At 39.6% G+C, this 26957-nt stretch overlaps 1 protein-coding gene and 1 long non-coding RNA gene across 3 annotated transcripts; one reads left to right on the plus strand and one right to left on the minus strand.

Annotated features, from left to right (window-relative positions):
- Positions 1-554: 554 nt before the first annotated feature.
- Positions 555-17641, plus strand: LOC128145813 (immunoglobulin kappa light chain-like). Its single transcript, XM_052796533.1, has 6 exons — positions 555-675; positions 795-1119; positions 10034-10074; positions 13912-14205; positions 15663-15734; positions 16496-17641. Exons 1-6 carry the CDS (start codon positions 633-635, stop codon positions 16627-16629), a joined length of 909 nt encoding a protein of 302 aa, XP_052652493.1. The 5' UTR covers positions 555-632; the 3' UTR covers positions 16630-17641.
- Positions 1193-26805, minus strand: LOC128145827 (uncharacterized). 2 transcript variants are annotated; one of them, XR_008236605.1, is made up of 5 exons: positions 26410-26805; positions 6792-6968; positions 4079-4189; positions 2207-2376; positions 1193-1521 (listed from the first exon to the last, which is right to left on the minus strand). It is a non-coding gene; the product is annotated as an uncharacterized LOC128145827 (long non-coding RNA). The 2 variants fall into 2 exon arrangements; XR_008236604.1 differs by having other exon boundaries at positions 1193-2376.
- Positions 26806-26957: the final 152 nt, after the last annotated feature.

Here is a 26957-nt window from a genome sequence, read left to right on the forward strand (position 1 = left end):
CAGTTTTCCAAAGAGTTTCCTCTTAGTTCAGTGAATCATCCTTATTTCGTGTTGTTTTCTGCCTTCCGTGTGCAGCGGCTTCCAGAATCCACCACCACTGCACTTGCAGTGCTGCAGTCAGTGTTGATGTTTTTCTCAAGGACCATTCCCTTGTAGTCCTGTCGTGGTGTCAGAAAGCTTCCTGAAGCAGACCTCATCCTCATTGGAGCATGTGGCATCACTGTGCCCATTTTATGATAGTAAAATTGATGTGGACCGTTAAGAGACCCATCTTCAGTGGTTTCACCACCTCTAGCACACTCCGGATGTCCACAGGGGACCAGCACTTCCCGAGCTTCACAACAGCTGCCCATGGTCTGTCCACTGAGCAATGCCCCATGCAGGGGAGAGTCTCCTTCTTCCCTTCCCTCCCCTTCCCTCCCCTCCCCTTCCCTCCCCTTCCCACTTGCTCCCCTGTCCCCACTACTCCCCGCAGGAGCTCAGGGGACACATTCCTCTGGTTTGACGCACAGTGTCACCAGCTGCTACCCAAGGGAGTCCCCTCCTCCTCCCACATGGCATTGCTCACTCTGCACCAGGGCTGATTTCCTTCTCGTCTCAGTCTCAACGACAGCAGAGCATGACAAGCAAACATGCTGCTGCTGGCAGCACTCGTGGCCACAGCCTCTTTGTCTTGTAAGTCATTACTTATTTTCTTACCTCTGCTCACAGGCACCCATGGCTGTGCTAACAGGCACCTTCTCAAATCCCCAAATTCCAGCTAATGACATAATTTCTCCTTTCCTCTTTCCTAGGTGGATTTGCACAAGAAATTCCCATGCAGAGCCCTATGTCCATCACCAAGTCTAAAGGAAGTGTACGTCTGCAATGTAACTTTAAAGATGTCTCTGAAGCTTTTGATACCACCATCATACACTGGTATCAACAGAAGGCGAATGAATCTCCACAGAGGATTCTGTATTTTGCAGATAGAAAAGTAGTAGACGATGGTTTCCAAGCACACAGGTACATTGTTGAAAAAGTTTCTCGCCAGAAACTGTGTATTCTTACAATAAACGACATAATTCCAGACGACACTGCTACCTACTACTGCGCCTACTGGCGCAGTCACCGTGGTAGAAACTCAAGGCTCACCTAGACAAATACTCCCTCAGCGTCTCAACCACAAACAACTTGAAAGATCGCAACTCACTTGCCTTGGTTTGGGTGAGATGCCTGGCCTCAGGTGCAGGCTCTGGAGAAGAGGACATGCTTGGTGCTGACTGATGCCTCGGAAGCATCAGCTGCCAAAAGCTAGAGATTTCAACTGAGCAAGTGCAAAGTGCGAAGGGAATGGTCAAAGTCCAATAGCTAACCCATCCTCTGCATTCCACCTTCTCCTCCTTTTCACTCAAGCATGTACGTGAACTGGTTGCAAGGATTTATTTAACGGAAAGTGACACTTTTCCGTACTGTTGTTCCTGGAAATAGGTCAGCACATTGTACTGGAGCTCTTCAAAGACTTTGGCCTGACAAAGAAAACTGAAATAGAGAACTTTAGCCTGAAGGTTTGTAAAATTTTAAGCAAAGAAAAAGGAGTGTTATTTTCACTTAAAAGTTAGTAGCTGTTGGAGGAGGAAGATTTTCTATTTATTCCTCCTGAGATCTGGAGGTGGGAATTTTTGTTCTTTTTTTTTGAGCTGTATCAGCCCCTTTACCCCTCCCTCTTGCCTATCAATGTCTGTGTTTCACTACTGTTCATCGCAGTAGTGACGTATCCAAATTACCCAAGAAGTTGAAGACAGAGCTACCAAAGCCAGTACCAAAGAAAAGAGCTTTCTATATTTAAGACCAGCTTTCCTTATTTGAGCAATGCATCCCTCCTAGCTGTTGCCTCAAGGTGCATGCTGACCCTCACAGCTTGAGAAATTCATCCACAGAGGTTTTTCTCTACCATCAAGCCTCTCCTTAAATTTTCCTTTCCTATGGTACCCTGATACTGTCCTCACTTGGCTCACTGAAGTGTAATTCATTAAAGAATATTAGTCTGATGGGATGAAAAAGTGACACAACAATTCAGAATGTGTATTAGTTCTCCAAATGGCTACAGGTCAGTTTTGTCCTCCTCATACTTGCAAGCCCAGATCATACAGGGGAGTTAGACAAGCTGTCTGCAATATGCAGTGTTTCACTTTGTTTCTTCTAATGAGACCTCCCAGCTACTCACTGTCATGACCGTAATCCAATAGTCCCAGCAACTGCAGGTGAGATGGTGGTGGCCTCCTTCGTTGTGTGTCTGAGGACACAGCAGGAAAAGCACCGGTCGGCACCGTTCTCTGTCTGCATCGCTCCTGCTGTTGCTTTGTGGTTGCGATTACGATGTTCCTGCCCAGGAGCCTTCAAAGCAGACGGTTGCTTTTGTTACACCTACTTCAGCTGAAAGACCTTCACCCTCAGTCTAGTTCCTCCCTCTAGCCACAAACCGTAATTTCTTAATGATACGTTATCTTGGGCTGTTTTACAAGAAACCCATGCACAAAGGAAAAGCCTCCTTCTCCCACCAGCTAACAGACGGAAAGCTGCCGGTAAGCTGCTGCTGCAGAGCCAGGAGTGATTCCAGAGGATGGGCAGACAATAATCACGTACCGGGGACAGAAAATGCAACCCGCAGCACACGGACACCTTCGCGATGCATATGGTGCTGGCTCTCCCTCCTTTCCCTCTGCTGAATTGTATTAAGACAACTAAAAATGAACTCCATGCTAGTAGTACTTGATGTCACTTAATTGCAGGTGAGAGGGGGTGTACCCCTTTGGGAAAGAGCAGGATCATCACCTGAAATTATGTGGTTTTTAACATGCACAACCCTGTGCACCTATTTGTGTGTCTAAAATTGAAGAGAAACGTTCACCTAATTCTTATGCATTAATCGGAGGGGTTTTGCAACACTTTAGGAAAGAGATTTGCTCCAAAGGGCATTAGATATCAGCTGCACAACCAGAAGCAAGTCTGAAATTCCTGATGTCCTCCCAGCAGCCAAGGGCCAGGCCTTCACTCAGTCTCCCGGGGCTGATTGACTGGGAAAAAAATGGGATTTTCTTCAGCAATGGCATAGCAAGAGAGCACGTTAGCTTATTGCAAAGTCAGAACATAGTGTGGAACACCTGGATCAAATACTTCGGCACGGGAACGAAGCTAATCGTCTCCAGTAAGTACCATTATTATTGATCTGATTTTCACAGAGGAAAATTCATTCAGGTTCTCAGATAATTAAGAATGAAAAACTGTAGGAAAATTAATTTCTGCCTGATAAATCACATTTTGTCTGTGAACTGCATTCCTACCCAGTTGGGTGGGTTGATGGGCAATAAATATATCAATCTCATGAATAGAGAGATCACATTTAGAACAATTAATGGAAAAATGAGGAGAGGTAAAAATTTAAATATTGGCATGGATTCGATACTGTTCTGGGAAAGAAAAGCGAACTGCTTGATAGTTTACTCTCACAACAGGAAGTGAGAAATGCAAAAAGTTTCTTACTGATAGAGGTGGTTCAGTCTAAGTTGATTGGGAAGGAAAATTGCCTGGAATGTAATAAATTTCTAGTTCCTGCCCTACTGAAAGTAACTGGTTTACTTCTGCATTTGTATTAATCTTAATTGTGGTGAAGCTATGCAATCAATAAGATGAATGCTGTTTTCAGTATAAAGCATATAGCAATGCCTACAGTGTGTTGCTCAGAAAATACATGATACTATCAGGGGGACTATAATTAAGTCAAATCATAAAAAGCAGAGGAGAGATACAGAGAAATTTAAAATGTTATACATGCCTCTGACCAAAAATGTTCTCTGCTGCAATTTGCAATTAAACTGTGTCTGTGTAAAGGCAGCTGCTTTTGCCCAAAAGACAACAGAGTAACCACTTACCAAAGGCATGAATTTAGTTAGGGGTGTCAGCAAGTTTTGTTTAGAATATGGACTTTGCATTTAAAATGCAGGCTTCAAAATATGAGTTTGATGAAACTTTAGTCAAGGGACTTTCACACAATAAGTAATTTGCAAGTTAGGACACTCAGGAAAAAAAAATTGTTTACCTGTATATTTAAATCAACAAATAGCTAGTAAACTTTCTCAATTTCCTGGGGAATCATAATGTAACCGCATTTCTTCTTAAAACAGCAGAAGGGGGTTACTTCAGAGAAAACCTATCAGACCAGAGGCAACAGATTTCTATTAGCGAAATCCCAGAGCTAAAAGGATTAGAACATAGTTATAAAATAAGCACAGCACTGCTTTCTTCTCAGAAAATGCTGGGTTTAAAAACCTGAACATTTTACTCACTACAAAAATTGAAGTGTTTCTAAAAATGGCACTCTAGTCAATGGTAAAATCTCAGCTATTGCACTGGGCCAGATTTATCACCAGCCTCTAAATCAGATAGACTTTTTCTGGAGCCCATGCAAGAAAAGTGCAGTGCAGGAGATATTGCTAAGCATGATCAGACTGTGGGATGCTGATGTCAAAATATTTGGAACTGGAACTAAGCTTATTGTTTCAAGTAAGTACAAAATGTAAAACTTAACTACTTCTAAAATGCTTTTCAGTACAGTTAGATACTGGCTGCATGAAGTGCTCTGCTATTTTAGCTCCTGCTAGTTTTAACTCTACTGAATGCTTTGCAGGATTTTCCTCAAACAGCATTTCCATAGGCAGAACACAACGTAATTGGTTTGTATTTATATATGAAATGGGGGAAACACAACAGCTATTGCAGCACAGATGTATAACTAACCCCATTATTATTTTCTTCTTAAAGATGAATTTAAATATGGCAAAGATAGCATTCAGAGAACTGAAAGATGTTTTTGTCTTTAAAAATGCATATTCAACCTTTGTGATATTTCTAATTCATTCTGACAGAAAAGTGTCAAAACTTTAGGTTACTCAAATTCTTTGAAAAGCAAAACATTTTCCTTTAGGGCTATGTCTGACTATACCAAATTAAAGGAGTTATCTGAGATATGCCCAGAACTGTCTGAAGATATGCATAGTTGAAAGGCTGCTCTCTCTTCCTAGCTTTTGCAGAAACTGCTTATTATCAGTTATTACTATTATTAAGGAAGAATGCAAACTCAAAATGTTTTGACATACTTATCAAAGTTATTTTGCTTCAAGTAATCTTCAGGTGCTTTAATACTTGCCTGTGATTCGGCTCAGCTAAGCACCTGAGATGAAAACAGTTTGCGTAATTTTGACCATTGGAAAATGTTGTATCTGGTTAGTGAGAGGTTTGATGCCAGTCCATGCACAGTTTTCCTTCATGTTACTGACAACAAATATATTGGTTGGGGGTCTTGTGGTGCTCCGATATCAGCATAATGTTCACCAATTCTAGGTCTGATTTTATGGGGATGTATAAGGAGCAAATTACTTGGCCGCTATCTGATCAAATAGAGCCTCTGTTGGTGCTGCCTCTCTCCAGAAAGCAGAGATGGAGCCAAGGTGCTCAATCTGCACCATCCATCTAAACTTTCAGAAGACTAAAATTAGTTGAGATGAATCCTGTCCATCTAACAACATACATGCCCTCGAAAACCTCCACAACTTTTTTTTTTTTAGTTTAGTTTAGGCGACTGCTCCATTTTTACTTTTCTAGGGTCTAAAAATTGATTATACAGCAAATCTGATTTTCTTTAAAGAATACTATTTACCCTTATAAAGATATCAGAGCTGCATTGTTATCGCAAAGACTTTATTCACTGTGATGGGATATTACACCAAGGTGTTTGGCCCCGGTACAAAACTCACTGTGTCAGGTAAGTTACATGCTATTTTCCATACAATAAGCTATAGGAGCTTGGTGTGGTCATATAGATGAGTGTTATAGTGTCCCAGAGGGCACTCAGCCTGCTTAGAGCCTCAGTTGGCACCATCCTTGTGCAGGATTCCACTCCCCAGCTTGTCATTCCTAAAATAAGCCTTGTTGTATTTGTAATGCAGTGGTTTAGGATCATAAACATTTCTGAAAAGGAGCTAATTTGAGCCGCTTTTGATCATACTTGTCCTTGGAAATGTGGAGGAAAATGACCTGTAGTAGTTTCCAGAGTCCTCATTCTTTCCTCCAGCTGTACTGAAGGAATAAGAAGCAGCTGTGACTTAAGCATAAAAAATGAAAACCTCTTCCCAATACAGATACAAAGAGCAATAGGCAATGGCCGTTGCCAAAATCCTTTTTTAATTAGGCTAACAAAAGTGAAATAACTTGTCCATAATCATTTTTGCCATGTACACAGCACTTTGGTGTAGAAATACCACCAAATGTTCTTATTGCTCAATAATATGCAGATGAAGAAGTGATCCATTTTTTTGCCTTTCCTGCAGAGACATTTATTTTAGTGGAAAGTGGAGGGCAAAAATCTTCTTTTTCCCATTAACTGTGCTTTAAATGCCATAATCCTTGAGTAAACAACTACACAAACAGAAGGCAGAGGAACTATTGCTACCAAATGTTTTAATCCTGGTTAAATACATAAATTTATATAAGCATATCAAGCAAAGATTGTTTTTAATTATTTATATCAGAAAGAATAAGTAAATCATAACTATAATTCAATAGAAATAGCTGTGTCAGGATAAGCATTTTGTTTTTACTGAAAATCCTTACCTTGTTAATCAGGTAGTTGCCATGCTTTTAGTATCTACAGTGTAAAATAAATTATTTTCAAGCATCACTCTAATTCTGTAGGATTTTGTCTTTATGAGGCCAAGGCTTCTGACTGATTAATAGAGTAAAAGGCCTGTTGTTACCTCACACTGAAGATAAGGCATTTCATCACAGCTCGTCTTTTCAGAGGTGACTATCCAACATTAGCTCAGTAAGTTACTCCTCGTGGGAAGAAATGGAGAAAACCAGGACTTAGGATAAGTAACCTTAATTCAGTTGAATCATTGGGGTTTGAGTTTGAGCAGAATCTTTTCCCAGATCTATAGTGAAAGAGTAAAATAATATAAAGAGCCAAACTCCCATCAACTTGTAATGAACTTGATTTTGTTCTTGTTGGTCTCTTTTAATTAGTTCTTACCAAAAGTAAGTTGCTTGAGACTTAAAATAACACAGGTTAATAGAAGGGCTGGGATTTGAGAGACTCGTTTGGCATTTGCATTTGGTGGAACAGATGAGTTTTTAGAAGCTTACAGCAGAACAGGAATTTTAATCCAACATAAACTGGCAATACAGGATTCTTCTGTAAGTATCTTTCCAGGGAATTTAGGCACTCACAAGGTTGCAACAGGGAAGTCGAGACTGACCTGAAGACTGAACCAGCCTCTCCAAATCCTGGTTTTTTCCTTCAGCACAGAAGCAACAGTGGCTTGCTCAGCCAGCATGGGGCTGGTTTGTCTCTGCTACCTCTTGTGCTACAGCTGCAGCTGGGTCTCCCTGGCAACTCACAGGCATATTGCTAACTGATTTTGAAGTGACAAAAAGAACAATCTACTAACACTTCTAGGAAATAATTTCATAGCAGAAATTGTGGCAGCAATATTTGATTTCTTTAAATGCTGTCTCCTAAATATTACTGAAGTATCTACCTTGTTTTCATCAAATGCATTGAAGTTCGGAGTTCAAAAAGCTACAATTTTTTGTAATTCTATGTTATAAAATATACATTGCCTAAAGATAGATTATACTTAAATTTATTTACACATTACCTGAAATTGGATTAAACTGACTTTCTACCCTTTTAAATCAAAATGGTGAAGATTAATGTATGCATTAGTTTGCATTAGTACTTTTTTTTAACAGGGAAAACATGAAGCCCTGAATCAAAACCTAGTAGACTTGAAAGTCCAAATGAGTGTTAGGACAGAAGGATGGACCTGCAAGACATAAATAAGGGAAGATGTGGCCACTCAAAAGAAATCTGCAGAGTGAAAGCCTGTTACCATGATTAATATTAATAGGAACATTTGCCAACAGCTATAAAAATTCAAGGATTTCATGGGCATGAAGATGAGTTCAGTATCCAATTCTTTTAAGGCAATGTTCACAAACAGGTTTCAGTGTGAACATTCCCCTGTTCATAATGGTCTCTGTTAGCTTAAAGCCATGGCCCAAAAAGATCAGCTTGAACTGGTGACAGCATGCAGTGCTAGGTTCATGTTGTAGGATATATATTTGTACATAGATGTACATGCAGATATATATATAAATGCATTATTTTTCATGTTGTCAAGGTGATAACCTTTACTGTTCCTCATGTTTTCCATAGAAACCCCAGAGGATGCTAAGTAGTCTCAGTCTAGAAAATTACAAATCTCAGGTGCGCAGGATCTGCTTAAATATTTCCGTGATTTTGAATGCCCACTGTTAAATTAGGGCTCCATCCTCCATTTTGTCAGTATTCCAAATCCTTAGTTTTTGTGTACATGCAAGCTTATTTATTTAAACCTGAAAGACTAATGTAAGTGAAATCTGTTGTATGAGGAAACATGCGTTCATCCCTACACCATTTTGTAAGGAAAGTTAATTATAGAAATCAGAGTGTCAAAAGAAACCGGTGCATTTCTAATAGGAAAATGAGGTTAGGCTGGGACACAAAATGAGGTTTTAAAAACATTAAGACTAGGTGGGTTTTTGCAAAACACTTGTATCCAGTGAATATTACAGTCTTCGGAACTGGCACAAAGCTTATTGTTTCTGGTAAGATTTTTAGTATCTAAGAAAATATGCCTTATTCTGATAATCCAAAATCTAGAGGAGAGGGAATGTGATATGCTATTTTTAAATATTTATAATAGATTAAAATACGGATTTAAAAGTATAATACAGAAAAGTGATGTGGACTTTGCAGTAGCAGAATTAATTTCTTTAGCACCCAAATGCTTGTATAAGAGAGGTCAGGGTAAACTATAGGACTTAACATAAGCCATAAATTGCTGAAATATAACTTCTTTTGGATACTTAGGGCTACATCAGGTCATTCCCTTGTGCAAAGCTTACTGCCCAGAGCAGCAGAATTGGGGTAACCCAGAAATGCGGCTGTAGATCGCCCCTTGGCCTCAGAGCAGGGGGAATTGAGGTGCTATACAGGAAAACATTGTGAGTGCCAACAGATCCTCTAAACCGTGGCTGAAGCTCTGCATCTCTCTGGTCAAGGGGAAGGTCTTGCCCCATGGATTTGTCCTAACAAACCTGATTTATTCTAGCCAAGGGGAAACGAGCTCTCTTGGACGCACCGTAGCACTGGTTAGCTGCAGGCAGTCAATAAATAATCAAGAGATTAAAACATGGGGGGAAATCCCAGACCTTTGGAAATGTTGCCATTGGTTTCAGTGTCAGCAGGATTTCACCTGAGGTGCACATGGTTTTCCCTGGGGAGAAGCCAGAAGGCCCTGGGGAAGGACAGGCATGGGAATGATGGAAGTCGATACTTCTCTACAGCATACATAGATGCACGTGTGATGTTTCCTTCTGGTAATGACTGCCTGCAACAGTACTACACGGGCAAGTACGCAGGATTTGAGCGTGAACAGTCCCGATCCTGCACCCATTTAAGCAGATTACAGTAACCTCAACATGCAGAGGATTAGGCCCAAAATGAGTAAATGCCCCTCCACTAGGCTTGAGAGGAGCTGTGGCAGTTCAGGACTGCCTTTCATTAATTCAGTTAAACAGTGGTCTAGCATGCGTGTATTTTTAAATCATGTGGTCAAAACCACTCACCATCGCAGAAAAAAAAATAATTTTCTAGAAAAAAAATCTAGAGGAAATATGGTAGCTTAATCAATGCCCCAGACAACAACAGTTTTGGTTTGTTTTGATATTTTTTTAAACAAGTGATGGCACTTGAAACTGAATTTAAAGTGCGCATCACTAAAGACTAAAGGCTCTTTGGGAATAGAAGCATTAGTTGAGATTGAATTAAAATTTTCTACATTCATGTAGGCAGATGAATAGACTCTTGTTCATATGATGGTTTTAAAATCTGGTCCTTGTCTGGCCAAAATGTCCCAAGAAGTTTCTGTAGTGGAATATACCACTGTGTGTTCGAAAAGATATTTGGTTCTGGCACAAAACTCATCGTCTCCGGTAAGTGTTTTCAAATACTTTTTTTTTTAAGTTTTGTAATGGGAAAGCTTTGAAGTGAAGCTTGCCAGCTCTTTAAGGTATCTGGGGAGGCTCACAGTAGTTCAGGACTATACTATGTTATTGTCAATGATAATACCTGAAGTCACTGGCAAGCAGGACAAGAACGCTGTTTATGAGCCGAGTGTGCTGGGTGCTCTCAGCTCCCACTGGCTTGAAGGGGAACTGAGGAGCTTTGAGGATCAGACAAAATTACTGCATTCTGTGGGATCATCCAAGTAATGAGAATTAAAATTTCAGCTTAAGAACACATTGACTTTATTTATAGATCTTATTTATAGATACATACAAAGAAACTGTAGAGGAGTTTCATTATGAAAACTGTTGACAGCTAATCTATAAAACCATGTATTTTGAACCCAAATTCATTAATAGCTCATTGATTACAAGCCTAACTCCAGAATTTTATTTGCACAATATTTTTCAGGCTCACTTCATTATTACAAGAAAGAAAAGACAGATTTTAGCTTAAGAAATACCTGAACGTGCTTATATATTATTTTAAAAAGTAAGACCTGTGTACCTTTTAAAACCTGCCTTAGAAAACTGTTTAACAAAGTAAACAGGAACATTTTTGAAAGTTTAACTAAACCAAAAAAGACAGCAGAAAGGAAGTTCATGACTTCAAAATCCTTCAGAAAGGATCAGATCATTTGTCCAGAAAAGCCAGTGTAAACTGTCTTGTTGGCTTCAATGACTTTACAGATCAGCCTGAAAATACATAAAAATCTACAGCCAATTATACAAGTTTTCATCCTTTTTTCCATGAACCTACCAACAGCTTCTGGAGATACATATATATTTTTTTCCACACACAAACATATATATACATGTATATATGCAAAACTTAATTTGTTCAGTTCTCCACTGTCATCCATTTACCTATGTGTGTACATGAGACTCCCCTATGCATGCACACAGTATTCAAGCAATATGTTTCCTCAGTATTGTGATATGATTTAAGAGTTTCATTTCAGCTAAGCACCTAGGGTCTTTTTATGGTAAATGGAAAGACATTGGCAATTCCAGAGGTGGAAATTATTCCATCTTAATAGAAGTCCCTAAAATGGGCAGGACGAACTAGCAGCTAGAAGCATCTCTCTCTGCCTCTCTATTTAGATTTGATAATCCAAGAGAATAACACCAAACTAGACAATTAAATTTTAGCCTACTGAAATTAGTCAGGGTAACTTACTAAGCTTTGAAAACCTAAAAGAAACACCTAAAATAGTCATGAGGCTTTGCAGAGTGCAATGTCACTGGGACAGGAGCTACATCACGGTCTTCTGCACATATACAACTCTGGAACAAATAAATTATTTTAGAAATTAGTTTAATCTTGCATCCCTGGGAGGACTGATGCATAACGAAGATAAAATTAACCACTAAATGAATGTTAGAGAACCATAAAATTGTTAGCAATTTTATTTCTGGTACAACAGAACTCAGTCCACAGCTTCATTTCAATGACAGATCTCCAAAATGAAAGAAATTGATAATATAAGGATTATCTTTTTGAAGGTAGACAGCCTTATGCTTTGGTCACCTTTGTTTTTAAACACTGAGTATGAAATACTTCAGAGAATCACTAAGTTGTTTTAGGGGGCATGCAATGTAGAAGATTGCTCTAGAATAGCCAGATCATTTAAAGAAAGGTGGAAGCTTTTTGGCAAAAATACATGTTTATATTAATGTGTTCTCTCACAATGCATGAAAACTGCACCACTCAGCCAGACCACACTTTAAACCTTGTGCATCTAGCTGCTCAAATTCAGTGGCAGAAATTTACACAGGAATCTAAAGAAAAAGAGTGGTGTAAGGAGATGGACACCCAAAATGTCTCTGCTGCCTTAAAAAAAAAATCTTAGGCAGTACCTTCTACATACCTTCTTCTGAAAACTGTATCTAGTCTTCGCTTCCAGTTAAGCATAGACAAAAATGACTGCCCATGAGCACTGCCTATGCACGCACTGCAGACGTTCACGTTTAATTAAAACAGACTTTTAGGTTTACTATCCACTTTTATAATACCAAAATGTCTTCTCCCTGTGGACAAAATCTGGATGATTTGGACTCCTCCTAATAACATAAGGTTTAATCCAGAGAGGCAAATAAAATGGAGATTACCTACAGTTAGCTTGTGGAAACAGCTCACTTTTCATTTAAAATATATACACATATGTTCATAGTGAGCATGTTTCACAAAGCACATCACCTACAACAACTGTCGCATGGATAGATATGCTATTTGGATATAGAAACGTTATCTAGATATAGCATGTTCTTCTGCTTTAGTTTAGTTTTGGTTTTTTCTTTTCAGATGTGTTAATTTTAAATTAAAATTCAAACATTTAAACAAATCTAGCATTGAAGGAATGACATTGCCAAACTTTGGGGTCCAGAGCATTTTGTGGTTCCGTTTTCCTGTCTTTATCAAGATCATCACCCGGCAAATACACAGCTGGTCTTCAAAAAAATGGCAACAATAATTTTCTGTTGCCTTTTTTTACCCCCCCAAAATCACAAAATTAATATCAGCTTTAAAAAAAAATCAATTAGATATACCAGATGTTCATTAATTAGCAATGGGGACTTATACTGGGGACATAAAACTGCAAAGCTTTGAAAGGTGGTCTACCTTTAACATTCTGTAGACAAACTTTTCATGTAGTTGTTTTTCCATAAACATTATAAAGCAATATTAACTTCCTCTTATCAAATAAATGAACAAAGCTTTTTCAGGAACTATTACTATTATTTAATAATTGTCAAAGACTTGTGCAGACAAATACACTTTCTGACAGCAGTACTGCTCGGAAGGCTGTGGGATATAGGCTCTCACGTAGTCGCCTGAAGTTTTCTAACTCAGTTTCAAGGGAGATTATTAATATCTTCACCAATATTTCAGTTTCTTAATATTTCTCAAAAATAATTTTTCAAACAGTTTTGAGTAGGTTTCTAAGGTTTTAAATAACCAGACTTAAATTTATTTTTCTAATAAAATACTCAAAAATCTTTTGTGAGATACTTTTTAATCTACTCTAGTATTAGAGTATTAAAGAGTAGACCTAGTCTACTCTAGTCTTTCTCTATCAGATGTGTTGCTTGACAAGAAGCATGAACAAAGCAGTCTAGATGTTAGTGTTCACTAAACAATTTAGGACTTAAATAATGTTTCTCCATGCACATGGCACAGTATCAAAGCTTACATCAAACATTCTCCAGACTCTGGAAGACTCTATATTATCTAAACAAAAATTAGTTTAGAATATTTGAATTGAGTCTTGTCTTCTGATTTTGAGCTTGGTTTTCTGTACCATACCCATAAACCTCTATTCATTTTAGTTCTCCATAAAAGAACACATTTAAAAATAAGGTTAAAAGTCATATTTTCTATTCCAAATTATTCTAAATAGTATTGTAACTGGTTTTGACTGAAAATTAAAACTTGACATTTGGGTCCATTTAAATAATATTTAACATAAAGTGTGTTTGAATGCCAGGTTCATCCAGCTCGCCAAAAACTTATTTTTACTTCAAGGATGGAAGCAGCTGTAATTCATCCATCCTATTACCTAAAATTCCTTTTATACATGAGACATTTCTATTCCCATCCTAAGTATTTCACAACAAATTAGAGGGCTAAAACATTTGTTAATAAGATATTTAGGTTGTTGCTCTTCAGAATTTATATTTTGTGGCTGCGTATTTATTTACTGTACACTATTGATCTTCCAACCCTCTGTTTTGTTAATTTTCTTCTTCCAATAATCAATCCAGGCAAAGGAAATTCTCTACCGGCACACTCTGAAATCCTGCAGAAAAACCATGAAAATCAGACAATATATGTTTGCCTTATTGAGAAATTCTACCCAGAAGTTATTCGGGTGACATGGACCGATGAAGCACATAAGGAGGTAACAGACAACGTAGTACAAGGAGACCCTTGGAAGGCCACAAAAGAGGGTGAATACTCAATCAGCAGCTGGTTAACTGTATCAGCGGCGAACAAAGACAAGAACTATCACTGCAAATACGAGCATGAAAGCCAAGAGCATTCATTGCAAACACGAGGTACATACTACATGTTAAAAATTTCATTCTACGTATTATTATAGACCTCACTTTTTCTTTGCAATAAAATTATAGAAATAATGCTTTCTATTACTGTTCCTGAAAGCATCTGTGCTCCTTGGCACAACAATAGCTAAAATACACATCCGGAGAAACTACCAAAGTGTCCCCACAAAAAGCAGCCCAGCCTGTGCTATGCTCCCCAAGTGAATGCCCCTTTGTAATAGGTAAAGAGCAGTTCTTGAACCTCATCAGGTATAAACTAGCATAGCTCCAAAAGGGCTGCACTGAGCCGTGCTGGTTACTTTCCAGTCTACAGAAGTTTCTGAAAACAATATTACCTCTCTGTTACCCATGGCTTACAGGTGTCAGTCCCTCTCACACCCCCTGACATTAGTCACAGCTATAAAACCCTAAGAAGTTAAAAACAAGGTTGCTGGGGATGTAGAGCAAAGTTTAAATATATTACTTACTCATAGTCCAGCAATAGTGAGGTAATGACCATGTATGAAAATAAGATATCTCATTTAATTGTGGAAAGATTGATTACGCAAAGCAAAATCTGAAAGACAATGCAATTTTAAAGAAAAAAGTAACCTATAATCAATCCAAATTGTTTAAATCATGGTAATATCTTTAAGAAAAGCTGCCTATATTAGTTTAGATCAATCTTTTCTCAGTACCTACCTCAGTTCAACTTACTATAAATTAACGTGCGTGAGAGCATGGCCATGAATAACCATTACATTTCAACCTTCAAAATACATTCTGACAAAAACATGCTTTAAGTTTTAGGTGGAGGATGTATTTAGGGATGTAATACAGATGTCTTTAAGCCCACGTATCAATGCATACAAACACCGTAAGGAAGAACAAACACAAATTTGCTGTTTCAAGCACAAAAAGAGTTTATTTTAAAAGGACAACTACCACCAAAACAGCAAATTCCCAACAGGGGAACCTTAGATCATACTCTCCTCAAGAGTATTCTTTAGTGTTGAGCAACCATTACGTAACACACTAATTGAGGTCCCTTCCAAGGTAAATTATTCTGCATTTCTAGTAACAGTACGTTGTGAAGGCAAACAGACTCCAGCTAGTTCAGTGACAAGATCAGGTGGTCAAATTGACTGCAGTTCCAAATAAAAGAGACTCTGCCAAGGAACAGTCTAATGGACACATTCCTGAAAGGGCAAAGGCAAACCTCCCACTTATAGCAACAAATACAGAGTCACTTCTCTACAAGCATTTCCCCCCTTCAAATTCTCTCTGCAAATGAATCCTACTGGTGAACATCTGCTCTGCAGACCGATCTTGAACATCTTTTGTTGTTGTTTAATATTAACTTCCCATTTCACTGTTGATGTACTGCCTCTTTTTTTTCCCTATTTCTCAATTCCTGTTTGTTAAAATTAAATAAAAGCCTAACTGGGGCATTTAAACTCTCCTTCTATTAGAATTTAACAAGCCGCCTTCTCGGGAAGAGGACTGCAGCACATATCCTGGGAACAGCACAGTTTTTAATAGAGGTAATTAAAATGTATTAAAATGTGGGAAAGTGATGCATGTCATGCAAGACTTAGATATTGCTACATCAGAACATCACGAAAATCATCTTTCTAGATAGCGTACAGGAAATCTTTTAAGTCTGGGGTCTGTAACTTAAAAATGCTTCAGTGCTACTCTGAATTAACTTCTGTTGTGGATTATAAGAAGGGGCTCTCCTACCTTTATTAGGTAGCTTTATTAGGAGCTTTCTTACGATACTACAGATGCCGTTCAGGCTATTAGATTATTAGCCTGCACTGAGTGCCACTTTTTTGAGTACCTGAAGTAGTTAAATGCTCAACGCTTCAGCTGATGCTCCATCAGCCTAGCAATTGCCCAGCCCTTCAGACAAAGAAATTTTATTTCAGCTTGAACATGGATTTAGGAAGAATCATGAACACTTATGTTAAAAAAATCCAACACCAAAGGATTCAAGCAAACATGGTGCTACTGGTGATCAGTGCTGCAAGCACTAGAATTATGTTCTTGCTTTTGCCGGGAATAATAACCCTGTGGCATTGAGAAGCAGTCTAATGCTAAGAAACCTGCTTGATATAGAATTTATTAGCAGTGCAAACTCACTCAAAGGACAGTCAGACATTGTATGTGTTTATACACTGTCCACTGGAATCAATGTAATTGCAGCAGTAAACAGACTACACAGTCCCAGTTCTACCAATCTTTTAGGAGGTTGTACAATATTGACATTAAACAAGACTTTTCTGTCTTATGTTTGTTACAGATCACTTAATGCACAGGACAGCATATTTAGTGTACATTGTCCTTCTTCTGAAGAGCTCCGTGTACTATCTCATCGTACTCTTCTTCATCTACAGAAGGTGGGCTCCAACCAAGCACGAAGGAAAGAAAGCATAAATGCTGGTTTAGGAAAAGCTTACAAAATCATCTTCAATTTGCTTTGCTATGTACTTATCCAGACAGACTCCCTTGCTCTCAGTTTTAGATGGAACAACAACAAAAAAATCCCAAAATAATTTTCTGGCATTAGTGCATAGGGCTTGTTTTGCTTTATTGCTAGTGTTTTTATATCTGTCTGGTTTTCCTAATTTTTCTGAGTATTGAACTGAAGTGGGCAATAGGAGTAAGGTTATATACCTTGGATTTTAATCCAAAGTCCATATTGCAAAATGAGGAAGGTACTCATGTTAAAAGTAGTTATGCATGCAGAAGTTTAGAGGTGTAACTGGGCTTTTGACATATAAAGCACAGATGCATTTTATCATTGCACTTAAGGCTTAATTAGGAGCATTCCCGTGCTGTAAATTCACAGGTATTTGTTCATTTTTACTTTCAATGATTTATTGCAACTCATGTATCCACTAAATCAGGACTTAAATATTCTGAAGTGATGTGTGCTTTAAGAGTCAATTAAACACAACTTTAAAAAGTGAACATAATATTTTTTAATTAAGAAGTCAGACGAGCATAAAAGCAATTCTAAGGTGCACATGTACAGAAATGGAAGAAATCCACTAGGCCCCACACCAGCACTGTGGCACAGACTGAAAATCTGCACATTGGATTTTTAAAGAAAGAAAACAATTGTAATAATCATGAACATCAACCTGTTTAGAGATACCTTTTTGAGTTGAGCAAAACCTTAAATCTGAAGCTTTGATAGACAAAGTGTTTTCAGAATAGAGGAAAAATTCTCAGATGTTGGACTTTGAACTCTTCATCTCCAAGTTCCACAAATCAGTTCCTTTCAAATTTCTGTGGAAAAATAGGAAGTAGTCATACTGGGGTAAAGCATTTGCTCAGTTTGGGGCAAAACACTGCCGTAAGTTCGGAGATAAGTGCCTGCAGCATTTACACTCACTGTATCCGTAATGATGTAGAGGGCAATAAAAGCTTTCCTCCAGGGGCATTTGTGAGGCCTGTGTTTGTTCTCCAGCATTTCCACAGTATGTACCAAGATGGCTAGAAAACCTGAACTCATTTCTCTGTTTGTATAAATTCCTCAGGAAATCAAAGATCCTTAAAACCATCAGTTTTCTGCTTTTCAGCATATTAAACAGGAACACTTTTACACAGAACAATAAAAGCTAGCTTGTTACATCTTTTCTGTTGAAGAGCTAAGCCAAGCCAGGGGTAAATGCAGTGCTGTTACAACAGGACTGCCTTCTAGGGCTCATGCCAGCGCAAGGGAAGGAGAACATAAGTCAGGCTCAGTTCTAATGACCACAGCTATTTTACTAACAGCATATCTTACAAGCTATTTCACAATCTGCATATTGAAGCCAACGCAACTAATTACTGCCTTCAATGTCATGTCACTCTTCAATGCAAAGAAAGATGTGATGTCTAGTCTTCAGTCAAACTCTCTTTGAGAAACAGCTGATATCCCATGCTATTATTTATTAAGGCTTGGTTCCAATCAAACTGAAATAAAATAGCTACAAAGGTATTTTTGGAATGCCATTACTGTAGATTTCGCTAGCATTGTTGATATTACTGCCCTAGTCTCCCCTACCTTTATCCCTGCTAGAGAAACACTTGATTGCATTAATGAACCAAGATCACTTTCACCAAAATGATTCCCCAAATCCACTTGTCATGTCACATACACGAAACTGAAACATGCTGTCCACGCAGCACAGGAAAACAGAGAGAAAACACAGCTTTTTAAGCTTTTTGCACAAACCCCCCTGCCTATATGCAACCCTAAACCATGCTGAGCATAGCTATCACCTCACAGTTTCTGGGCTTTCTCAAGTACATGGTTGCAGGTTTTACATCTGCAATAGCTCACGTGTCCCTGAAGTATATTTATACAGGCATATACTGTTCATACTAAGTTTTCAATTTTTATTTATTTAGCACAAATAAGAGGATGAGTGGATTTTTAAGGCTTCTGGGTGCTCGGGTGTTTGTTTGCAGGAAGGCTTGGTTATTTAGTGGAAAAACCCTGTAAGCTGAACCAGTCACAACTGGTTCAGAGGAGGTGGGTTGCGATGAGAATGGGTGATAAGCTGAGGACAGTTAGACCACAGCCGTCCTGCCTTTTACCACAGTGTACTTCTAAACCATTTCCTTCTAATGGAAATACAAAGTGATAAAAACCACATGCCTAAGTTACATGTAAATAACCCAGTGAAACTCACTGTTCGCTACACATGTTGGTCATGCTTGTGATATGTACATGTAGGGGCTATTGCTACCACAAAAACATGGGTGCCGCAGGATGTCTGCAGGACTTGCAGTCTTATTTATCATGAGTGCAGGACAGAGTTAGATGTTATCTATTAAGTGTAAAATTTGTTGTCAGGACTTTGTTAACACTTGAAAGACATGTCTTCTCAAGTACATATCTTACCACGACTGATTTTCAGTGATTTCAGGCTTCTACAAGCATGAGCATTACAGCTGCTCTACTCCCATTACAGAGTTGCAGAATTACTGCAAATACTACAAAGGCAGTTACAGGCAATCTGGTGCTTCTACGGAAGAGACAGAATGGGATCAACTTTTGCCCTGAAAGCACAAAGAAGTAAACATCACAAATGAATTTATTTGTGGAAAGGGATTTGTAACGTATTCCCTATCTTGCTAGAATAATTTTGTGTCCTATACTGTACAATAACTTACATGCTTGAGAATATTGACTTCTCAACTATCAAAATAACCTACAGCAGGTGATACAGAAAACTACCCATGGATTCCTCTCACATGTAGTTGTAAATGAGAAAGATCTGCATAAGGATGTCTTTCAACAGCTAATTTCTGTTGATAGTAGGTACCAACACTTAGAAATTTTAAAAGAGATTCAAATAGTGGACTATTCAGTTTGAGATTTTGAAACTGCTGGGGTACCAACACACACTTAGAAAGTGCTAAGGAAATAAAAAATCTCAGTGGAATAGTTTGAGAATTCATTCCTCTGCACCTATAGATATTTACAGGGAAATAGATCGAATGATAATTAACAACAAGTAATTGACAAGTTTTACCTAGTGAGTCCAAACAATCATTAAATATAGTTCCACCATAGATAAGTTTTACTTCATTGTATTACCAGTCTCTTGATAAGGTACACAAGACAACACTTTCCAGTAATTATCTAGTTCTTGGAAAGCTAACCTGAGGAACTACTGAACAGGTCTTGGACAAATATTTTCATATCACTTGGGAGGCAACCTAATACAAAGATGTATCTTCTTGACGTATGTGTGAGATATTACAGCACATGGGAACCATTCGCTTTGTTTTCTAATGAATAAACTCTCCTGCCAGCAGCTCCGGCAGCAAGTCAGCCACAGACTCTGTCGCCACAGTTGCCAATCCCCACAACTTCCCCCAGGGATTTTCTTTTACAGAAGTCAGGATGAATGAAGATGAGAGTCAAATCAACAGATATTGAAAATGAGGAGGCTCAAAAGAAAAGGCCACTGTTCCCAATGAGCACTAGAAAATTTCAAATCAGAAGCTTCAGCTTCTCAAGAAGATTTCGTTCCTCCCCTAGCTGGAGCTTTCCCATTTGTGGCAAAATGAACACATGGGGCAAGATAATCCTGAAAAAAAATGAAGTCATTCCCAAAATGAGGAAATCATCTCTCATATTCAACCAAAGCACACAACAAAAAGATGCAGGTCTCTGCTGTGACAAAGTGCTTGAAGGCCCCCAGAAAAAAGCTTAGGTGGTCACAGGGCTACGTGCCCAGAGACAGCTCACGCGGTAGGCACTGCTTTGGAGGAAGGTGGCTTGATGGATTAGTCACTTCCCTTCCTGGAACAGCATAACTGCTGATCATTTTGAGGCTCAAATTGTAAAATAACAGTAGGAATAAACTGTTTCCAGGCTGATTTTGTACATGGTACTAGCAGAATGATTACTCAGCAAGCAAGACTGCATATCTAGTCCCTTCACCTTTAATATGAAGTCTCTAGCCATTTTCACATAATTTAATGTAATTTCATTTCTTATACCCATAAAGGGTGTTTGAACCAACACTACTTGCTTGACAGCTGGGGCAGACTAGCAGAAAGAAAATGCACAAACTGTTACTGGGGCTCAAGCGGCAGCTCGCTGAAGTCAAAGCAATGCCAGTCACAGACCCCTCACCACCACATGAAATATGAGGCATGGCAGCTGAATGCACATGCAGCATTAACCTGGCTAAACTGCAATGGACAACACATTAGCTCATTCAACTCATGCAGGTGGACAGGGAGGAAGAGAAGGAATAGAAGGAGGGGGAGTGAGAAACATCAGCTGTTTCTATCTTCAAGTACGGTCACAAATATAGGAACAAAAGGACAGCATTTCCAGAGTGAGCAGACAGCCTTTCAAAACCTTCTGAATCTTCAAGTTTGACTGTTATACCCACAGCAAAAGGCTGGACCTCCTCTTAAAAATATTAACAGCTTTTGTTCTGCAGTTTCAATCTGCTTTTTTTGGTGAAAGCACTGTTTCCACCAACATTCCTCAAGCCACCAGCAATCAAAACCAGATCACTGAGCCTCTGTTATGTTTAACTAAAATACATTTTCCTTTTGAGTCATTAGTGTGTTTTTAGTCCACAGTACTCCCAGGGATCATGCCACTGCATAAGGTTTCAAGAATCTCCACGCAGAAAAGACTGACAGTACCTGAAGCCCCAGCAGCCTGCCTGGTAAGCAGGGTATTTCATTCGTGACCTGTATTTCTGTAACCCAAGTTTTCCCTCTCCTGTGTCAAAAACAGACCTTAATTTGCAGTGCACTGGTACAGCACAGCATTATACTCTTCGTTGTCCTGATGCTTCATCACCCCTAGACGGAGCTGTAAGTCACATCTTACGCCAAGACCCTGCAAGGTTTCTTCCTGTTTTATCGAGTTCTAACTCCTCTTGAGAAAGCTTTTAACATCTGTCTTGAATATACTCCAGTTCCTAGTAGGTACAGAGCATACCTGCTCACCTTCCTATAAGCTTGCAAAATAAATGCTAGCAAACTCCTTAATGCGAGGAAAAACACACAGAATGTGCCCATGGGCTCGCAAAGGCCATGAAAGGTTATGAATATTTCCATGCCAGGGCTGGCTATCCTGCTTCTGCTGCCCTCTACTTCTTGGACAAAGAATCCTCTTCCTTCAGAAAGCTTTGGGAAAGGCCGATGGCTGAGCTCTGACACACTCCTTTAGACAAGCTCAAGTGCAGAGTACCAGCCAGACAGCACTTCCACTCTGAAGATGCTTCCTGAAACAAAAGTCTGGCAGGAACAGAAATCCCTTCTTCAGCAAACAGTCTTCCAGCCTAGCTCATCATAGTGAAATGCCAGGTCAGAAAGCAAGGGGCTGCCGAGTTTCAGAAGCCAGGTAACCAGCAGCTCCAACACTATAACAAGAGAGGCAGCTCAGACTCCTGGCATGTTAGCTCTCCACAGGACACAGGGCCAATAGCTCTGGTTTTCTTCCCACCCAACACTATGAAGAGTGGGAAGAAACCTTGGTGAACAATCAAGGTGAACATCATTAAGGCATGAGACAGTGCTGTCAAAAAAACCCCACTCAGAAACTGTTAAGGCAGCAATTAAGCTGTGCAAAGTATCACCAATATTTATAACATAAGATGGCAAAGGATACCTTTAGTGTTTGGTGGTTGCTCTAAAGATGAGAGAGCACAGCACTCCTGACTGCCACTCACCAGTCACTCCCACCCAAAGGAGAGAAATCTGATGACCAACTAAAGACAGGACCATAGAGGACATGTAATACAAGACCAATAGCTGCTGCATGTTTGAAAGGTGCCACCTTTAATTTGTCACAACCGCAAGCACAAGGTCAGCTTCCCTCCTCTCACTGCACGTTTCCTTTTTTTACTGTGTCCACACCAGTCATTTCTGTTACAAACCTCTACAACACTTCACTGAAAGCTGTTCAAGCCATATGTGCCCCAAACACCGAAATGTTAAGGCCAGCTGCTCCTTCCTGCAATATGGGCTTTGCTTCAATTCGCCCCACAGCTGATTCCAGGACTGTTCTTGTCATGGAGCTCTGGGGAAAATATTATCTGGTTACCTTAATACGCCTTAATCAACGAGGTTGATGGGGATTACTCTGGGTTAATCTGTGGATTATTCAACACACAGAAATCAGAAATTTAGAAGTCTGCAAATGCAGAGACGAAGCACAGCCTTGGAACACGTGTAAGAGCAGCTCAGCTGAACATTTCCACCAGAGGGAGGTCAGGACACGGTCAATCCCCCACCTCTGCTCTGTACATGGCTCTTCTGGTACAATATTTACTATTGGGAGGATGACCAGGGGAAGCAAATGGCCTGCACAGGCCCTGGGTATCCAGGTTAGGTGCTCAGCATTTGAGTGCAGAGCCCTGGCATAGAGTTCAAGGCCCTGTCCTACATACTCCAGAAGGAAAACTGGTTGTCTGAGAGTGAGGACTGACACAGCCAGTGCTCAGAGAAAGGAGCTAACCTAAAGAGGGGCTCCCAGCCATCCCATTCCCTTGCTCTGTGGCTGACTCAGGGCTTCTGCCCAGCATGGCTCTCCAGCCTGGAGCAGCTTTGCTGGAGAATGAGCTCTTTGGTCTTTCCCGTTCCTGACACTCTTCAACATCGATGGCTGGTTGTATTTTGCTTTCTGAGGAGCCCAGTGGTTATAGACCTCCACACATTTCTCATCTATCAGGATAGTGCTCTCTGCTGAGAAACAAGGATGTAGCAAACCCTGCCACAGTTGAGGCATATTGGGTGTAGGTGTCAAGGTTTTGGTAGCGGGGGGCTGTAAGGGGCCCACTGTGAGGAGAGGTCAGGGCATTCTCCATTGCTGATTGCCCTTGATCCTCTGATCTTAGCTTCTCCAAGATCTGCTGTTTCTGAATGTAGCTGTAGAATACATTTTCTTCTCCTCCTTTTGTAGAGGAAGCCATTAAGTACCTGCAGTCTCTCATGTACTTCACTGGATATAGCAACAACTCCACCAAAACAAGCAACCTTAGGTTCACATGCTGCCATTTTCTTTCTCTGCCTTGTGGGTGGGTGCAAAGGCTTTTGTTTCTGTGACCCATTCAGATCTTCAGTTCATTTTCTTTCCATTTGTGTATTTAAGAACACAAATACTTTTCTCCTTAACCTCAGCAGTTAGACAGACTCATGCTAACCATCTGAATAAATGATTCAGCAAGTAACAGTTCCAATTCGAAGGATAAGAACCTGTAACTAAGTACTGCTATACAGTTAGAAAAATTTGACCTTTCTTACAGTTTTGACACTAATATTTGTTAAAGCATTGTAGCTAAACAAGTCCTTCCAAAACCCAATTTTAAAATCTATGAATTCTTGTAAATGCTTCTGCAAAGTTGCAGAGCTTACTATCTGCAGGTACCACAGCTGGCGAGTTCAATCTTAGTAAATATTGATACAACATGCAAAATGAGCTTACAGTACTCAATGGGGTTTTCTAATAAGGCTAAACCTGCAAAATAGTAAAAATGGTCTAAAACCAATAAAGGTATTCTTATGTGCAAAGAGGTGTGGAAAGTTTTGGACATAGGTTATAGTCTCCTTGTGCATACCAAATTGCTCATCATCTCACAATAGCTTTTTTCTAATATTTGTCATTCTGCAATCAATTTTGAGGACGAATCTTCTCTGCCTCAAGAAGATTTTTCATGGATGTTAGAGGACTGCTGCAACACAAACAACAGATGTAAGGCACAATCCTCCTGATAAATTGAGACATCCTAGATTCCACAGAATGAAAGCTCTTAATAGGAAAACAGTATGAACCTGCTTTATTTTGATACATTGTGGAGGGTACTGAAAATAGACTTCATGTATGATCACAAGTTAAAACTATAGAAGTCTAACTGTAGAGTCCTAATTCCATATTGAAAAAAGACTCCAGATATGGATCACTTGCCAAGGGGGTAAACACCCTCTGTTCTGCACCAGAAGGTGCTAGTCCATTACAATCCAGTAAGAGGGGCACTCAGGCTCTGTAACTATCATTTAAAATGTTATTTACCACCGCTAACACTATAAGGAGAGAATATTATAGATAATCTTACATCCCTTGAGATGGTGCTGTAGCTTTGAACAGGCCTCCAATCCACACACAGCATGCTGGACAGACCCTGTCAATAGGAGAGATTCTTCCATTTTGGTCATTTGAGCTAATTGATAATTCTCTTACAAGAAAACAACTCTATTCATAAAGGATGTTCACAGGATAACTTCTTGCTGTATTTTTAGATAAAAGCAAAGCCATGCAGGTGGCATAACCACTGCTACCAAGTGGGAGCTGCCTGCAGGCTCCTCTGTTGCAATGAACTGGCTGAGTTGATCCTGCAGCCAAGGAATCTGTGCAGCACACTGAGCCTGAAGACCACTTCACAGGCCTGCGCCTGCTCAGCTTAAGTGTTACGTGGACCACTAACTCCACAATGTACAGCAGTCAGGATCATTATATTCCACTCCTTGATCCACATGCAGTTTACCTTTCCCAAAGATATTAGAGATTGTATTAAGAACATACAGACTTCTCAAGCCTTAAATACGAGGTGCAACAGAGCAGACATGGTCTGTTCAAGATCACTAGCTCCTCAAATACAGCATCTTCTGCAAGGATCGCAATATGTGCTCCCAAACCACCAGTGACCTCCTGACATAGCAAAAAAACCTGCAACTATACCATTAACAAGCCCTTCATGAGGTGTGCATACACAGGGCAGCCAAGTTAAGGTTGCTCAGGTCATTTTCATCCCAACAGCACCTAATGCTCATGTGCTACAAGTGACAGCCTCTGTTGACATACACCGAAACAAAAAGATAATTCATTATCCACAACACTCCTGCCCTAAAGACCTCAGACTATTCTCAAAAAAAACCCCCAACCAAACCCAAAACAATGAGACAACTTCACCAGTTAAAAACAAAGCCTGAGGTTGGGGAAACATGACAGAACTTAAAAGGAACTGCTCAGGAGCATAACTGTTTTCAAAATCGTGTAAATACCTCATGGTGCAAGAAATTAATTCATCCCTCAAGAGATATCCACGAAGGACTAAGCAGCTCTCACTACTGTTAATTTCAAGCATCTGAGTTAGAAAGGTTTTTTCCCAAATCCCCTAGGAGGGTTGCAGGGAAATTCAGTGCTTTATGTGAATTTTAGTGCTTTGCCTTGGGAAGCCAGCAAGCTCACAATTTAGCAGGACATTCCCAGTACCTCACACCCAGGACAGCCAAGAAAATTGCCTCCACACTGGCCACTAAAACACCTATGGAAGCCACCATGAAATAACACCCTCATTTAGATTTTCCCTTTGCACCTCTGGGCAGAGCAGCCCTTGCAGGTCCACATCTTCCTTCTTTTCCCAAACTTGACAAAAGCACTAGAGAAAACAGAAACACAAAGCAATGTACAAACAGAGAAAATGTGAAAGACCTCCTTTGCCAACAGGTAAGGGACTGAAGTAGACACTGACAGGAGAGAGAAGCTGATCGCTACCTAGACTCTTTTCTACTAATATTAGCACTTCTTTAAAAAGTGAGAGCTTATTTCCTGTATTTAAGTATTCCACCAATACACACGCCAGCCACTAAAAGAACACTCATGGTGCTCCATTAGATGAAACAAAGACGCCCACCCTTCAATACATGGCTCTTTAGAGCTTAAAGGAAGAGGACAGCTCTGCTCACCTTCATCTGTTGCTCCTTCATCTCCCAGAAGTTTACCTCGGGTGGTGAGTAAGCCCTGATGGAAACATCCCAGAGACAGCCACCAGATGGCTCAATAGCTTCCCCTGTTCAGAGAGCTTTAATGCTCACTAGATCATTCACTGAAGAGAATTCAAGCAAGCATGGCTTTTTAAAAGACAGTGTCTACAACTGGGCTGGACATGAACTCACTCCCAGCTGTACCTCTTGCCATAGATCTTGCATTCAAGAAAATGTAAACATTTAATTTGATCCTCCTCGTAGTTTAATTAGCAATTAAAACAACAAAAAAGCAACTATTCCCTGGCACAGGGAAATGCTATTTATTCCACTTCTCTCAAAGTATCTCTCCTGCCTCTCCTTTATCCACACCACATCCTGAACCACATCCTCAACACAGCATTAGTTCATTTTTAAGCAGCTGTAGTTATTATGTGTCTCAAATTATTCATAACGTTTTTCAGTGACTTCTCACAAACTACACTAAGAATAAATTCTACAAATGTGCCAGTGTAATGGAGAAGTTTTTC

The sequence above is a fragment of the Harpia harpyja genome, chromosome 1, assembly GCF_026419915.1.
Source record: "Harpia harpyja isolate bHarHar1 chromosome 1, bHarHar1 primary haplotype, whole genome shotgun sequence".
Lineage (NCBI taxonomy): Eukaryota > Metazoa > Chordata > Aves > Accipitriformes > Accipitridae > Harpia > Harpia harpyja.